Below are 16,045 nucleotides of genomic sequence, written 5' to 3'. Positions count from 1 at the left end.
TTAGTCCATTCAATAGTATGTTTGTAAAAAAACAAATCCATAAAGAATCTGGCCAAAATACGAGTCTATAATCCATAATAATGCTTTCTTCAGTGAAAAAGTCCATCCCGTGTAGTCCTCTCACATCAAAATCCACAGACATGTCGGTTTCGAATAGTTTCCGCTTGTAAACTATGCTTGCAATTTTCTCTCCTAGTTCAGACAAGACAACTTTTTCACTACAGAAAGAAAAATTATGTATAGAGGGCTTGTATTTTAGCTGGAATCAAAGGTTTGAAGTTATAAATGCACAGCTTTTCACTTCACAAGATGTTAAACGGTGAACTGATTCCTGATGATTATTGTGTTTTTATCAGCTGTTTGGACTTTCAGTCTGACGGCACCCATTCACTGCTGAAGATCCATCAGTGCGCAAGTGGTGCAAAATTTCTCCAAATCTGTGAAGAAACAAACTCTTCTAGATCTTGGATGGTGTGAGATGTACTGACATTTGGATATTTAATATGTAGTTTCACATCCTGCTGCAATAAAGAAAAACCTACAAAATCACAAATTTGGATCAAAAAGCCACTGGGGGGGGGGGGGGGGGGGCATACGATTTCCATAAAGTCCCGAAATAAACTCCGTTAAACAAACATTAAATTATTTTCTGAATTCCTTATCACATAGAATATAAGGTCAAATCGTCACATTCCTCAGTTTTTAATTAAAACCACACATCTAATGTAACAGCCATAGGGGTAAAGTAAAAACTGAATCCTAATATACAAACTATTCCCATAAAAGTAAGTGAGAGAGAGAGAAAGAGACAATGCATTATTAAACTGTTTACATACTTTTCCCTCCGAATCGTCACTTGTTTGAGTGATTGTTTCTACATAAAATAACTTTTGTGCTTTCCTATTAAACCCTAAAGCTGTTCAGATTCCCTTGCGTGAACATTAATCATAGGTGAATCACTTTTCTCCATTAGTCTTTCTGAATAAGTCTTTAAAAATGAGCTGATATAGTTGTAGACTGGCCAAAGGGGAAAAGCACAAGAGTGGGTCTCCCTTCTGTTTCTCCCTCACCACGTTCGTCAATGTTCTTTTTAAGAAAAATTATTTTAATTGTAACTCTCTCTGTCCTGTTTCTCTCACTCTCTCTCCTATTTCCAGGAAAAGGGGAGAGAAACTGTGCCACACAATAAACTTTCACACAAAAACACACATCGCTAGATTTATGATCACGTCTACTGCTGCATCCGACCAATCAAAACAACAGCCATTCAAAACACCTCCAGATGTTCCACATCATCCAGAGCAAAGAGATGATTACGAGTCACTGAATCATAGGTGTGGGAAAAAATGCACTCATCACTACAACGATTGTAGAGTAAGCATATGAGTGTGTGTGATGTGAAAGGAGTTGTCGACAGTCTTGAAAATGTGGTAGCCTGGTGCTCTTAAGCACTCTTGTGCTGAACTGACCTTTGACCTGGGGGTCCAAATATCAAGGAAGCATTTACTCATGCAATCACACACATGAAGACATAAAAGTGGTGGAACGGGACTGAGAGTCTCAGTTTTTCCACTTTTTTCAACCATATAGTTGTAAAATGCAACAAAATACTAGAATGTAGTAGATATCAAAAATATATAAAGAAATATGGTGAATTTTTGTGAGGACATTTTCACCTGCAGTTGCTACAGACATAAACTGTTTTTGTGAGGAATAGCTTATCCAGAAATTTTAAACACTGTTATTATTTATTAATTCAGCAAAATACGCATCAAGGAATACACACTCACACACACACATGCACACATACATATGTCATATACAGTGCCCTATACAGTGTATTGGAACAGTAAAGACAAAATGGTTTCTCTGCTGTGGAGTCAAGACATTTGCAAATATGATTAAAATATGAATGTGCCACAAAACTACAGAATGTCACATTTTATTATTAGGTCTCTCGACACATACATGTTTAACCAATTAAAAAGGAAAACACTTTTAGAGTTCATCCCACTATCTGATGTGAGCAAAAGTATTGGAACAGTTGAATTTAAGGCAGATGTAAAAGATTAAAAGCTAATATTTAGTTGCAGATCCCTTGAATGCAATCAGATTATTGAGTCTGCAACCCATAGACATCACCAGACTCTCGGTCTTATGCTTTGAAATGCTTTTCCCCAGCCTTTAATGCAGCCAATTCCAACTGTTTTGGGGAGTTTCTGTCTTTAGTCTCCTCTTCAGCTGGTGAAATTAATGTTCATTCGGATTTAAATCTGGAGATTTATTTGGGCAATCTAAGACTTTACATTTCTTTGCCCTGAAAAAGTCCTTGACTGAACTGGCAGGGTGTGTTGGGTCATTGTCCTGATCCAATATGAAGTGCTTTCTATTGAATTTGGTGGTATTTTCTTGAATATTAGAAAATGCCACCATTCATTCCGTTACTGCCATCATACATTAAGTCATCATTAAAATTAAGAGGTCATGTTCTAGAGACAGCAATGCATGCCCATGCCATGACACCACCTCCACCAAGCTTTACAGATGAGGTTGCATGCTTAAGATCATTTGCCGTTCCCTTTTTCCTCTCCACACTTTTGATTTCCAATCACTTAGATTAAGGTTAATCTTTGTCTCATCGGTCCATCAACTCAGTTCCAAAACTCTACTGGCTCACATTTGGGAAGAAACTTGCCTTTCTGTTTTTGGTGCTGATCAGAGGTTTGAATCTTGTGTATCTTCTTGTAATCCTGTGTCAAATTCTCCTGCCGGTAGTTTCCAAACTCTTGATTTCTCCATGCCCTTTGTTTTTCCTATAGTTCTAACTGACTTCCTCTTTTCTTTTAGCATCAAAATAGCTTGTCGGCTTCCTCGTCTTCATCATGGTTTGTGTGTGTCATTGTCGAATGCAAGACTTAGAATGCAGAAGCAATGGATATAACTGATAAGAAACATTCCCTGCTTTTAATATCTAAAGAATTAACCCAACAGGACACAGCTGAACACTTAGAAAGACCTGGGAGGCAATTGTTCCAATACTTATGCTCACATCAGATAGGGAGATGAAACTCTGAAAGTGCTGATTTTCTTAGCTGGTAAAACATCTTTGTGTTGAATCACCCAATAATAAAATGTGACATTCTGTAGTTTTGTCTCATTTTCATCTTTTAATCATTTTTACAAATTTCTTGTTCAAATTTCCAATACTTATGGAGGGCACTGTATATATATATTCTATATATATTCTATATATATATATATATATATATATATATATATATATATATATATATATATATATATATATATATATGTATGTATGTGTGTGTGTGTGTGTGTACAGTGGGGCTCGAAAGTTTGGGCACCCTTAGCAGAATCTGTGAAAATGCGAGTTATTTTCAAAAAATAAGAGAGATCATACTAAATGCATGTTATATTTTATTTAGTACTGTCCTGAGTAAGATATTGTAAATAAACTATATTAAAAGATATTAACATTTAGTCCACAAGACAAAAAAATTGCTGAAATGATTCAAAATACCCCCCTCAAAAGTTTGGGAACCCTTGGTTCTTAATACTGTGTTCTGTTACCTGATGATCCACGACTGTCTTTCTGTTTTGAGATGGTTGTGCATGAGTCCCTTGTTTGTTCTGAACAGTTAAACTGAGCAGAGTTCTTCAGAAAAATCTTTAAGGTCCTGCAGATTCTTCAGCTTTCCAGCATCTTTGCATATTTGAACCCTTTTGAAGCAGTGACTTTATGATTTTAAGATGCATCTTATCACACTGAGGACATTTGAGGAACTAAAACACAAGTATTTAAAAAGATTCAAACATTCACTGATGCTCCAGAAGGAAACAAGATGCATTAAGAGCTGGGGGGTGAAAAAGTATATATATATATATATATACTGTAATTCCTCAAATAAAAACTGGTAGTCAAATAAACGGTAATATATATATATATATATATATATATAATAAACGGTAATATATATATATATATATATATATATATATACACACACCAAAAGTTTGGACACACCTTCTCATTCAAAGAGTTTTCTTTATTTTCATGACTATGAAAATTGTAGTCACACTGAAGGCATCAAGGGCTATTTGACCAAGAAGGAGAGTGATGGGGTGCTGCGCCAGATGACCTGGCCTCCACAGTCACCGGACCTGAACCCAATCGAGATGGTTTAGGGGTGAGCTGGACCGCAGACAGAAGGCAAAAGGGCCAACAAGTGCTAAGCATCTCTCAGGGAACTCCTTCAAGACTGTTGGACCATTTCAGGTGACTACCTCTTGAAGCTCATCAAGAGAATGCCAAGAGTGTGCAAAGCAGTAATCAAAGCAGAAGGTGGCTACTTTGAAGAACCTAGAATATAACATATTTTCAGTTGTTTCACACTTTTTTGTTATGTATATAATTCCACATGTGTTAATTCACAGTTTTGATGCCTTCAGTGTGAATCTACAATTTTCAAAGTCATGAAAATAAAGAAAACTCTTTTAATGAGAAGGTGTGTCCAAACTTTTGGTCTGTACTGTATATATATATGTACTGTATATATATGTGTGTGTGTATATATGTGTATATATATATATATATATATATATATATATATATATATATACAGTACAGACCAAAAGTTTGTGAGTGTGTATATATGTATATATATATATATATATATATATATATATATATATACACACACACACACACACACACACACATACTTATGAGTCAACATCCGTAACTATATTGAGTTTGGTTGGCTTGTATGTATGGTAACAAATGCAACTACATGGCCTGCTATAAAAGACCAGAAGTTTTGTGCATGTTTAGAATACGTCAACACCAAACCACTACTGACCTAAACTTTAAAATTCTTTAACATAAAAGTTTAAAATTCTACTGTACTAAAATTACAACAAAAGAAAACCAAAACGAACTGAACATTATTCTGCAGTAAAATAAACTGAAAATGGCCCCACAAATTTAGCTAATCATGGTGAAATCTGACTTGTGAAGTGGTCCTTACGATTTGAAATGCTCATACATCAGCCAATTTGGCACAACTGGTTTGTGTGAAGTTCAGTTTATGGTCAGAACAGTAAATAGCATTAACCTAGATTAAAAGAAAACTCTGTGTCTATGAGAGTTCCTCACTGGTATAACTTCAAAAGACACAAAAACGACATAAATAGGTTTCTATGTGGGATAGTTCAACGAAAATGAAAAGTCAACATTCATTGTCATTCCATACCTGTATGGCTTTTTATGTAGAACATAAAAGAACAAATTTTCAGAAATGCCTCAGTGTTTTGTTTTGTCCATTCAGTAGAAGTTAACGGTAACCAAAACTAGTTCTTCCAAAGAAGAATGAAAGTCATACAGTTTGGGAACCACATGAGGTTGAGAGCATAAAAAACAGTATTTGTGTAACTATGACAGAGGTTCCCTTGATGGAGGAGTAATATTGCTCTCATATTTATAACTTACATCTGACATTTTATTGTGATGCTACTGAATTCATTGACTGGAATTTGGAATTTAACTTTCATGGCAGTACAATAATAAATGACTGAACTTATTTCTTAACCATGTTGTGAATGTCTAACCGCCACATATTTGTACTCAATGAACATGAAGAGCTTTTTAATAGTTCAAGTGCAGTTAGTTCATGTGACTGCGGGTCGTATTTGGCTACTAAATTAATCTTTTTATCACCCCAATGCTGGTTTTTATGTGTTACACAACGATCAGTGTCCTCAGCACTTCTCTTTCAAGAGGGATTTCGAGGAAACATTGTGTTATTTTTATACACAACTATTTATGCTTCTCGACGCCATGCAACACTGCTAAAAGCATTTTCCAGACATCAAATTGTCTTCCCAATTCATTATGACAGTGTTTAAGAAGTTAACATACCCAGTAACATAGTTTCGAGTTTCTTGCGGTCAACTCGAAACCTTTCCTCGGTCCAGTCTGGGTCAGGCGGGGAGATGTGGCCGCAGTGGCCGCTAGAGTCATCCTCGGACACGGCTGACGGCGAGTCGTCACTCCGCTCGCTGCTGGAGCAATGATCATGATGCATGAAACCCAGCGGCTGTGCCATTGCGCTTTCAAGTGTTACTAACGTTCTAAACGCGGTTCATATGTGGAAGAGGCAAACGGCAAGTCAATATAAGGAGTAAAACATTACGTTTCCAGGCAAGTTTTTCCTATTCTGCCTTTGAAGTCCTTTAAGCCCCTCTGGCCAGTTACTGCCCCCGAGAAAAATCAGTCTGCCCCTAGATTCTTCTCCCCTCCACTTTTCCTCTGGCTCCAAGACCAGAACACACTATTGTTGGAGGACATGGATCCGATGCATGGATGGATTATGCTCCTTTGGGAGCATTCACGTGTCAGGATCACCGCCCACTCTCCTCCCAAAACTTTCTCATCATCAAATCCAGTTTGCGCGCCTAGTTTCCCGTGCACGCGCAAAATAGAACATTATTACATTTTTAAAGTTGAAAATAGATTACAATGCAGTCTTACAAAACGACTTTTATGCACATTTTCTAAGATTCTATGATAGACATGTTTTCAATTACTGAATTAAATATATTATTTATATGTTGCCTATGCATGTATTTATTTATTAAAAACCTTTTTGACTTAAAAAATGTCTAGGCAGTGTAACTCTAGAGGAAAAAAAAACATAATTAAAAGAATGGCATTCTTGAAAAAAGAATCGTTGGCACTAGTTAAGTAGTTTGCTGGAATGTTTTATAAATATCGGTGAAGCATTTATTATTCCAATAGACGTTTGCAGTGTGGCCTAGCATACATGAATTTCATGTTGTTGTCGCTTAAAACGAAAAACCTTATACACACACACACACACATTTCAATAAAAACAGAAAATAAGACAAATACACCTATACCTTATTCATAAATTGAAATATTTCATTCTGATTAAATGGAGCAAACTCTAAAAAAAGGTAATTCACCTAAAATTTTACGTAAACGTCTTTGTATTTTTATGTAAGAGAAAGTGTTTTCACTTCACAAGGATGTTGACGTTTTTAGTCAACAAATCAACCCTTTTGTAGAAAATATTTTTAAATGTATAAACATCGCCATCTAGTGGCACAAAGCTACGACACAACATAAAATTTGAGCAGAATGTGTTTAGAAGGTTGTCCAAACTCGGTCCAGGAGGACAGTTAGTGACTCCTGCAGAGTTTAGCTCCAACTTGCACCTTCCTCGAAGTTTTTAGTATGACTAGTATTACCTTAAACAGCTGGTTCAGCTGTGTTTAATTGGGGTTGGAGCTGAACTCTGCAGGGCCCTCCAGGAGCAGGATTGGACACCCCTGGTGTATAGTTGCATCCCTGATGTGAGCTAATTCCAAAATTACACAGATATGGAAAACATCTCATTGTCAAACAATATACCAGAGTCATCATAAAACAGCTGCACTGAGACATATTTTATAATAACACCTTTTTAATGCAAAAACAATAAAAATGATCCAGTATTGTATTTATTTCTATACAATAAAATTTCTAAAATGTAACTAATTCATTGGAAAATAAAACAATATTTTTTTGTTATGTGTTAACTGACAGTTTGTTCCAGGATGCCTCTGTGAACAAGGGACAAGTGACTCGGCCTCCTGAACAAGGATTTTATATGTATTTACTGTACGTGTGTTTGTGTTGGGGATGTTTGTCTGTTGATAAACGTCTCGTCTCTGTACAGTTGCATTGCAGAGTCGTGTGCAGTAATAGTGTCCATGTGCAACCATGTCAGAATCTTGCCATCCAGTTACATCGCATACTTCTGAGTCCATTCCCTTGCCAGTCTGTTATACCTAAAAGACAAGAATAGACATCTTCATTAAAAGGAATAGCACTCTTGATGAAGCATTCGGAGTCATTTGGGTACTCAAACACTTTTTGTATTAAAAAATAGTAATAAAAAAAGAAAATGTAGAAAAGAAATGCAGTTTTGATTGACCCAGATGGTTCATACAGACACATCCCACCATATCGCTACCAATTTTATCCCCAGTGTTCATTTGCAGTAAAAAGATGACAGAAAGTTCAATCTCTTTAAGTTATTCTTGACTGTGCTGTGATTATTGACTGCTTTGATGTCGTGCAATAAGGTAGGACATTGTTTTGATACTTCTATCCCCTCCTTCTATCTCCCCCCAAGAGTTAAATGCATACAGATACAGCCATTTTACAAATAAACTCACACTTAAAAAAGCTCACTTACTTATCTTTGTCCGATTTGTAGATGTGTGCAATATCTGGAACTAAAGGGTCATCCGGATTCGGGTCACAAAGGAGGGAGCATATGGATAATAAAACTGAAAAACAGCAACAGAAAACAGCTGATTAATTTTAGTGGTGCTAATAAAAGTAAGATGAATATTTCTCATATTTAATGAAATAAAATCACTTAAAGCCTTAATTCTGAGCTCCACCTCTTTCAGTTGTATACTCCTTGCAATGGAGGATTATATTTCCTTTATCAGGATCTAGATGTAATCTAATTGGACGTTTATGATGAAAAGACCATATTTGTGCTCTCTAACCTTTGGATACCGTGAGGGCGGGTGACCACTGGGAGCGCAGAATGTCCAAACAGATGCTTCCATTACTGTTGATATTTGGGTGGTAGATTTTTGTTGTGAAGGCAACCTTTAAGCAACACAGTATCAGGTTATCTAATGACAATTCAGTCATTGAAGGGGAAAGAACAGTTGTATTTCTCCACTCACTTTTGGTGGTTTAAAAGGATAATCAGTCGGGAAATGGATTGTGAGGAAGAAAACCCCTCCCTGATATGGACTATCACTCTAGGGGGAGATAAAAAGAAAGCATTTGTGTATGACAGAAGCCAATCCCTTTGTTTTACTGAGCCAATAACTAATTTCCTAAAATAAACATTAACCTGGAATTACTCATGTGTACTTACTGGGCCCATTATTGTCGCCTGCCAGTGAAACACTGAAAGTGCAAATAGAAGATATATTGAGCAGACCGTCCTGTCAAAGTATTAAAGGCCAGTGATGAGTACATAGTTAGCAGGCACACTTACAGTCTTCTCCAAGTGGTCCAGCTGAGCACTGCGAGGGTGGATCCCGTTGCAAGTCCTGTAGCTCCTACAAATACAGTATAAATGCATGTAAATGTCTATGCTTCAAAAACAGACTTGCATGTTGCTGTCAGTTCAGATAAAAAAAAAAAAACGACAACAACAACCTAATATCAAGTTTTGATATATATAAAATTCATAAGCAGTAACCCAGGTCTTATAAATGAATAATAGGAAATAAAGAATGTGTTTTACAGTATTGATTTAATAGCTTAATCTCTCTTTCTTGTTATTTTAAATGTTTATTTTTAAGTAAACATTGTTATGTGCTTCTGTAATTTAGTCAGTTTTGTACTTTAAATTCAAACTATTCATTTCAGTTAGTTTCCAAGGCTCTGTTTACGTTTTTCATCGCATATTTACATTTCATTTTAACATTATTTTCATTCATGAAAACATTTTATTTTAATTTAACACACACAGATATATATACATACCAACGTTATATTATAATCAGTGTAGTTATGACTTTCATATTATATTGTACGCTACATAGATAATTATTTTATGAAATACTTACTATTTAAATAAGGTAAACCTTTTTAACTAGAGCTGCTTAAAACATCCGTCGACAGTCTAAATCAATACAATGTTACACACATTAGAATTATAATGTAACATTTTTGATGTCCTGTAAGACTTCTTACAGTCCTCTTTGTTCTCAACATCAAGCTCTTCTCATCTGGCCGACAAATAAATTCTTCTACCCTTCTGACTTTAGTAATGGGGACCGAGAGATGGTTCACTGTATCAGCCATGTGTAGATCTTTTGGATCGCCGGTATGCTATTCTTCTCTCACGACATCTATTCCGTTTAGAAAAAATATATATATATTACCTTTTGGATCCTTTTCAAAGCCATCAGACCTCCGCTTCTTTTCTCCGCCTGAGGATGTGAAGGGAACAACAATGAGAGGGCGGACATTAGGGCAGTCTACTTCAAAATAAAAGTCTTTGTAACCTGTCATGGAACTGTGCGCAGACAGCAAAATAAAGCACCGTGTGGGATGGCTTATTCTGTGAGGTTCAGGATGAGAATGATTTAGATTTGATTTAGAATTACTATGACTTTAAATAATAATTTATTTAAATTAGTTTTAATGCATTAGAACACAGACACTTCTGTTTATTTGAGAAATTCAGATGGCTGTGCTCAGCCCTCATTTTAATGGAATTAGGTTATTGGACACTGGAGTCCTGGCAACAAATAAGAGTTATCCATAAAATCCTGCACTAAGTGTTTGTATGTTCCCAAGGAATGATCAATGAATACTAAGTGATTTAAAGCACCTGCCAAATTAATGCATGTAAATGTAGCCCAAAATGTATTAGGCAGGAAGGCAAGGCAGAGTGTTTAGTAGTGGATGGGTGGCGAGGGATTACTGTAATTCATTTTTGATGCAGGATGCAGATGTTCTGTTTGCTGATCGCAAATTAGAGCTAATCCCAATAAACAACATATCAAACAGAATTACTGCCTGCATCATCTGCAGTGGGCTCCACTTCACTGTGGTGTGTACATTTACTTGTTGGAAATAATCTGCCTGTTTGTGTTGTGCCCATATCTTTCAAATCATGTCTGTTCAGAGATAATTTCATGTTATTGTTGATATGTTATTGTTGTTATTGTTGATATATATATATATATATATATATATATATATATATATATATATATATATATATATATATGGTATATATATATGATATATATGGTATATATGGTGTGTATATATATATATATATATATGGTATATATGGTATATATATATATATATGGTATATATGGTATATATGGTATATATATATGGTATATATGGTATATATGGTATATATGGTATATATGGTATATATATATATATATATATATATATATATATATATATATATATAATGTTTATATATTATTATATTATTTATATATTATATATAATTTAGAAATGTATTGTGTTATATTTAATGTATTATATATTCTAAACACATTTTCAAAATATGAAGCAAAGGGTTTAGCTCTTATTTATTTGATTTATTGCAGCTTGCAGCCTTCTTTCATATGGCCACCAGATGGAAGCACTACACGATCAAAACATGTTCAGCTGTTTGCGTTGCATCTCTTTGCATTCAGATTCAGGACACTCAGAAAATGTACAGTAAGTTATATATTATATATCTGCCACCCCATTGAACGCAAACACAAACAATATTATTTATTGGGGTTTAGTGTATTGTACCAGCTGAGGTGAGTAGACCTACACAGATTAGCCTATGACATTAAACTTTAGTAGTCAAACCACGAAAATTACAACATTGGCTTGGGTATGTGTTTTAGTGATGCATTAAAATGCCAACTGGTCTCGCTTCAGACAACCTTGTCAATTTCATCAGGGAAACGCTGAACTAAATCGGCTTTGTTCAGTGATTTCACAGGGCTTGCCAAACGACTACCGAGTGCCAAAAACACATCTGCATGTTTGGATCTCTCCGCACTGCTAAGCTACTTACAAATTAGCAGTGGACATAATATTTTCTCTTCATCATTATCATAAACATCACAGCTTTGGTGTCTGCCAATCACAGACACTACAAAAAACATGGCTAATTCCTAAACCGCTAAATCCTTTGTGGGGTTAAAGTTAAACCTATAATCAGAAAAGATGTTGAAATGGGATTATTATGATTATTCTCTGTTATTATTATTATTATTATTTAATTATTATTATTATCTGTTTTATATGATTATTATTATTATCGCGACATTCAGCGGTCTGTCAGATGTTGCACTTACAAAATTATTCAAAAAGTAACGGGGTCTACTTTTAGAGGGGAAAAAATAAACAATCACACCATTATAAATCACACCGTGCTACAGATGTTTATTGTGACTCTTTTTTGGTATATGCCCTAAAAAAAATTTTTTTTTTCATTAATAGCCATGAAACAAAATGCAGGATTATCTTCCGGTCTGATCCTGTGTATAATAGTTTAAAAAGGACCCATCATGTTATTCTGTTAAGGGCAGTTGACACGAAAGATTATTGGGATGATAGTATTTTAATAATTTAATTCCTGGGTCCTGAGCTTGTCTCGGGCTGAAGTGTTTTTAATCTCTGTTTTCATGCCCCTCTCCTTTGTTAATCTGTTTTTCTATTATTCTCTTTAAACCCCTAAAAAAACAATTACTTTCCCTAATGACATATTATTGAGATTACCTCAAAAGCAATAGATACTATCAAATAGTTTATATACCCATTAACAAATGACAGTAAATTTAGCCTAAATGATAACTGGTATAACACGCCAATACATATATTATTAATAAAGTAATAATAATGTTTAAATATTATTTTGTTTACAATTATTTATGTTAATATTTGTTAGATTATTCCAAAGTTGCTGAATTGTAAATGGTTGTTTTTAAAGCAAAGCCATCTGTGTGAGAATATGAATTATGATGATATGCCACGGAATTAGAGCTAAACCTTTGCATTAAACAACTGGATAAAGAAGTGATTTTAATGAAAAATGAGAATCAAAATATGGTAATATTACAAACACTGTGCTAATCGGTTTCCATTGACCAGATGTGACTTCAAACATGGAGATCTAAATAATAACTGTCTAGAATAGAATAAAAAAATGAACGTGATTTTGTAGATCTGCAGGTGATGTTATTGCAATGCTGCATTTAAAATATCTGCAGAGCTTTTGCTGAGGTTGTCAAAATAAAAATATCTGGTAACGGATCGTGCAAGCTGCTGTGTATTAAATATGAATGGGCTGTTGAGTAGTTTGACAGTTTCTGGGAAACAAACTGCTTAATCTTTTTTTTTTTGTTTGGCTTAAATAAGTGTTAACAGACCATCTAATGGATCAGTTGTATAATGGAAGACATCTGTATACGTTTCTCATGTGTTTGACAGCAAGAAGACTGGGACCAGTGATGAGCCTTTTTCTTAAACTTCCTCTTCTATGTGACATGTCAATGTCTTTTTTTTTAAAGTCAAGGCAATATTTTTATGTCTGTGTGCTGAAACATTAAAGAAAACAGAAAGCAAGTTTCAAAAGCATAATTTTTGTTGTTGTTGTTTTCATGATGTGGTTTTGTTTTTGCTGGTATTATATTGCTCTGTTGATGACATTGATCAATGCAAAATATTTATCATCACAGCAGGTGAAGTGCTTTAAAATCATTTCTCTTCCATAGACACACACTTTTTGACAGAAAGAGAAAGAAAATAGAAATAATTTAAAACTCATTTTAAATCAGATTTATGGATAATTCCCATAATATTTAACACTTTTTACATGAATATTTTTTACACATGAAAGATACAATAATTTAGAATAAAACAGTCTCATATTCAAATACTTGATAAACAACAACAAAAAAATAAATCATAACACAGGAAAGCTGACAAAACAAAACCATTTTCAAAAGATGACAGACTGTATAAACCTTTAGTCCTTTTTGTCCCGTTTTACGGTGTGTGCACTTCAATAGTGTCCATATTCATTTGCATATTTAACTCTCAGTTTCAGAATCACTGCTGTCTCCTGTGCAAGGTGGTGATCTTTTCAAAGTGCATTTACTCTCTTGTTTTGAAGTGCTGGACAAATCTATTGCCATGTCCTCTGAGTCGTCTGCTCCGGTAGTTCCACTCGACCATGTTGTGTCACTGTCCTTCCCCTTGTGTTCGTCTGAATATGAATCTGAATGCATTGATTCAGGTGAACCGGGAGCTTTTTTTGTGATTTCCAGAGATTTTTTGTGCATTCCTGAAAGAATAAAATGCAGATGCAATTTAAAAAAAATGTAGCTTAAGTTGCCAAATATTTGTAGTTGGATTACAAAACACTTTTAGGTCAGAACCTGGATCTGTTTAAAGCCCAGTTCATGTAAATGTTAATTTTATGCATTGCAAGTGTAAAATATGGGCAACAGCAGACAGACATTCACAAGACACCTCAGCTATGTATTCAAGTGATCAAATACATATTTGAGACTTTGAGTATTAAATAGAAAAACCACCTGCTGGCTCACCTAGAAGCCAGGGAGCACAGGAGCCCATCATGCCATTCTTGGCTGAATTGATGATGGATTCTGGAAGTGGAATGGAGTGACGGACCATGGCACCATACAGCCCATATTCTGCCATAACGCTGCTGCGGCCCCAGCACTTCTCCCTTTTCCTCCACTTAGCACGGCGATTTTGAAACCATACCTGGGCAAAAACAAATCTGAGCATTAGCTAATGGAAAGAGAGAAAGATCAAGTAAGAAAAAGAGAGGGAAAAACTGTGAAAATCATTGTATACCTGTATCCTGTCCTCTGGTAGCTCTGTCTTCATGGCCAGCATTTCTCTTGCATACACATCTGGATAGTGCGCTTCATGGAAGGCTTTCTCCAGCTCCTCAAGCTGATGCGAGGTGAAAACTGTCCTGAAAATCAAAACGAGATGTGTGGTTAATAAAATGGATCACCAGATCCTTACATAACAAACATTTAATGTAATATTTAATTTCATTACATACCTGTGCCTTCGCTTTTTCCTCTTTTGTGAGTTCCCTGAGTTTTTCCCATCATTGTGATCCCCAGAAAGACAGTCATCATCTGTAATTAAAAACATTATTTATTTTTATAAAAAATAAAATTCCTTGACAGATTATAATAGAATTTCATATGTTTGGTAAAGGAGATTTATTATAATAAAACATTATATATATATAATATATAATATATATATAAAGTAACTAAAATGTTCTTTAATTTAAGTTATCAGTTTTTACAAATTCAAAAAAGTCTAAAACATTTAATATGACTTAATAAACCTGACTATATTAGGTAAAATCATCAATTATATCAAGTAGATATTTTTACCACTAAAGATTGCCAATTTTTATTTAGATTATTATTTCAGATTCTATCAAATTAGAAGTAAATGAAAAAAATCAAATAAAAAAATAATTGCAAAAAGATAAAAGGTAAATTTCAGGGTCAGTTTCAGCACCAACTTCAGTGAACAGCTCTTTGGCTGATTCAACAAACAATAAAGTGATTTGTACCAGAATAGGCGTCCCGTTGCTGTTCTAAATTCTGCATGAAGTGACTCTCTGTCCGTGACTGCAGGAGAGGGATGTGGCTCGGGAGGAAACACGAGGAACCGGGAGGTTGTTGTGCTGCCAAACTGCAGAGAAAACCCAAGCCGAGCGGAAAAGAGCCTCCGGGGAAAGCAAATCCTCCGAGCGCCGCGCTCTGCGCCTCTCCATTGGACCCCCCACCAGGACCGGACTGATGCGGCTGAAGTTCCGACTCCAGACCGAGCAGATCTGTGATTGCGAATCCTTTGGACCTAAATCCAGATCCATTAAGACGTGATTTGTCGATTCCGAATGATGGATAAAGTTTAACCTTAGGTTTTTCGTCTATAGCCTCTTCTTTACCCGTCATGGTGGCAGTGTGTAAAAATTCACTCTGTCTCTGAGGAGGTCAGGTTGGTGGGACGGTTAAGCGCTCTGGCGGGACCATTTATCCGTCTGTCCAGTCCAGCAGATAGCCCTACTGTCCAATCAGATTCAAAGTCTGATACGTCCATGAGAAGGCGTTTCCCTTTTTCAATCACAAAGGATTAATTGCCACCAATTTTCCCTTTAATCCGATAAGGATTTTCCTCTTCTATCTGAACTGGTCCTAAGAATTTTTGCCCCTTTAGATGGAAGATTTCACTCATATGCGCAGACTGTAACGCGTTGTGGATTTGGAAAATGTTTAATGTTTCATTTGGATTCAGAATATAAATTAATTAGAAACAAGAAACCAGAACGAGATAGATATTCAAAATTGTAGTGACTAACTAACGTTTCGTGATATTTCTTTATCA

The 16,045-nt window shown here is 35.2% G+C and overlaps 3 protein-coding genes across 8 annotated transcripts in view; all 3 read right to left on the bottom strand.

Moving 5' to 3' along the window:
* LOC128031642 (protein bicaudal C homolog 1-like) overlaps window positions 1–6,396 on the bottom strand; it is a 39,801-nt gene extending 33,405 nt beyond the window's left edge. For 4 of the 5 annotated variants that reach the window (XM_052619945.1, XM_052619946.1, XM_052619948.1 and 1 more), the window contains exon 1: window positions 5,939–6,396. In XM_052619945.1, coding sequence (XP_052475905.1) covers window positions 5,939–6,125 — 187 coding nt within the window. In that variant the 5' untranslated portion in view covers window positions 6,126–6,396. The remainder of the gene's footprint in view (window positions 1–5,938) is intronic. The other variant, XM_052619950.1, reaches the window with a different exon arrangement.
* Window positions 6,397–7,485: 1,089 nt separating this feature from the next.
* LOC128031674 (ubiquitin-conjugating enzyme E2 D4) lies at window positions 7,486–10,130 on the bottom strand. The gene is made up of 7 exons (XM_052620009.1): window positions 10,006–10,130; window positions 9,111–9,174; window positions 8,988–9,019; window positions 8,791–8,868; window positions 8,605–8,710; window positions 8,283–8,376; window positions 7,486–7,872 (listed from the first exon to the last, which is right to left on the bottom strand). Exons 1-7 carry the CDS (start codon window positions 10,090–10,092, stop codon window positions 7,827–7,829), a joined length of 507 nt encoding a protein of 168 aa, XP_052475969.1. The 5' UTR covers window positions 10,093–10,130; the 3' UTR covers window positions 7,486–7,826.
* A 3,353-nt stretch (window positions 10,131–13,483) lies between these two features.
* LOC128031665 (visual system homeobox 1-like) lies at window positions 13,484–15,785 on the bottom strand. 2 transcript variants are annotated; one of them, XM_052619994.1, is made up of 5 exons: window positions 15,231–15,785; window positions 14,700–14,778; window positions 14,483–14,606; window positions 14,197–14,389; window positions 13,484–13,943 (listed from the first exon to the last, which is right to left on the bottom strand). In XM_052619994.1, exons 1-5 carry the CDS (start codon window positions 15,613–15,615, stop codon window positions 13,690–13,692), a joined length of 1,035 nt encoding a protein of 344 aa, XP_052475954.1. In that variant the 5' UTR covers window positions 15,616–15,785; the 3' UTR covers window positions 13,484–13,689. The 2 variants fall into 2 exon arrangements, with proteins under 2 accessions (XP_052475954.1, XP_052475955.1); XM_052619995.1 differs by having other exon boundaries at window positions 13,489–13,943; window positions 14,209–14,389; window positions 15,231–15,780.
* Between the last annotated feature and the right edge of the window lie 260 nt (window positions 15,786–16,045).

Source organism: Carassius gibelio, chromosome A17, assembly GCF_023724105.1.
Source record: "Carassius gibelio isolate Cgi1373 ecotype wild population from Czech Republic chromosome A17, carGib1.2-hapl.c, whole genome shotgun sequence".
Taxonomy (NCBI): Eukaryota; Metazoa; Chordata; class Actinopteri; order Cypriniformes; family Cyprinidae; genus Carassius; species Carassius gibelio.
This window is presented reverse-complemented; position numbering and strand designations above follow the sequence as displayed.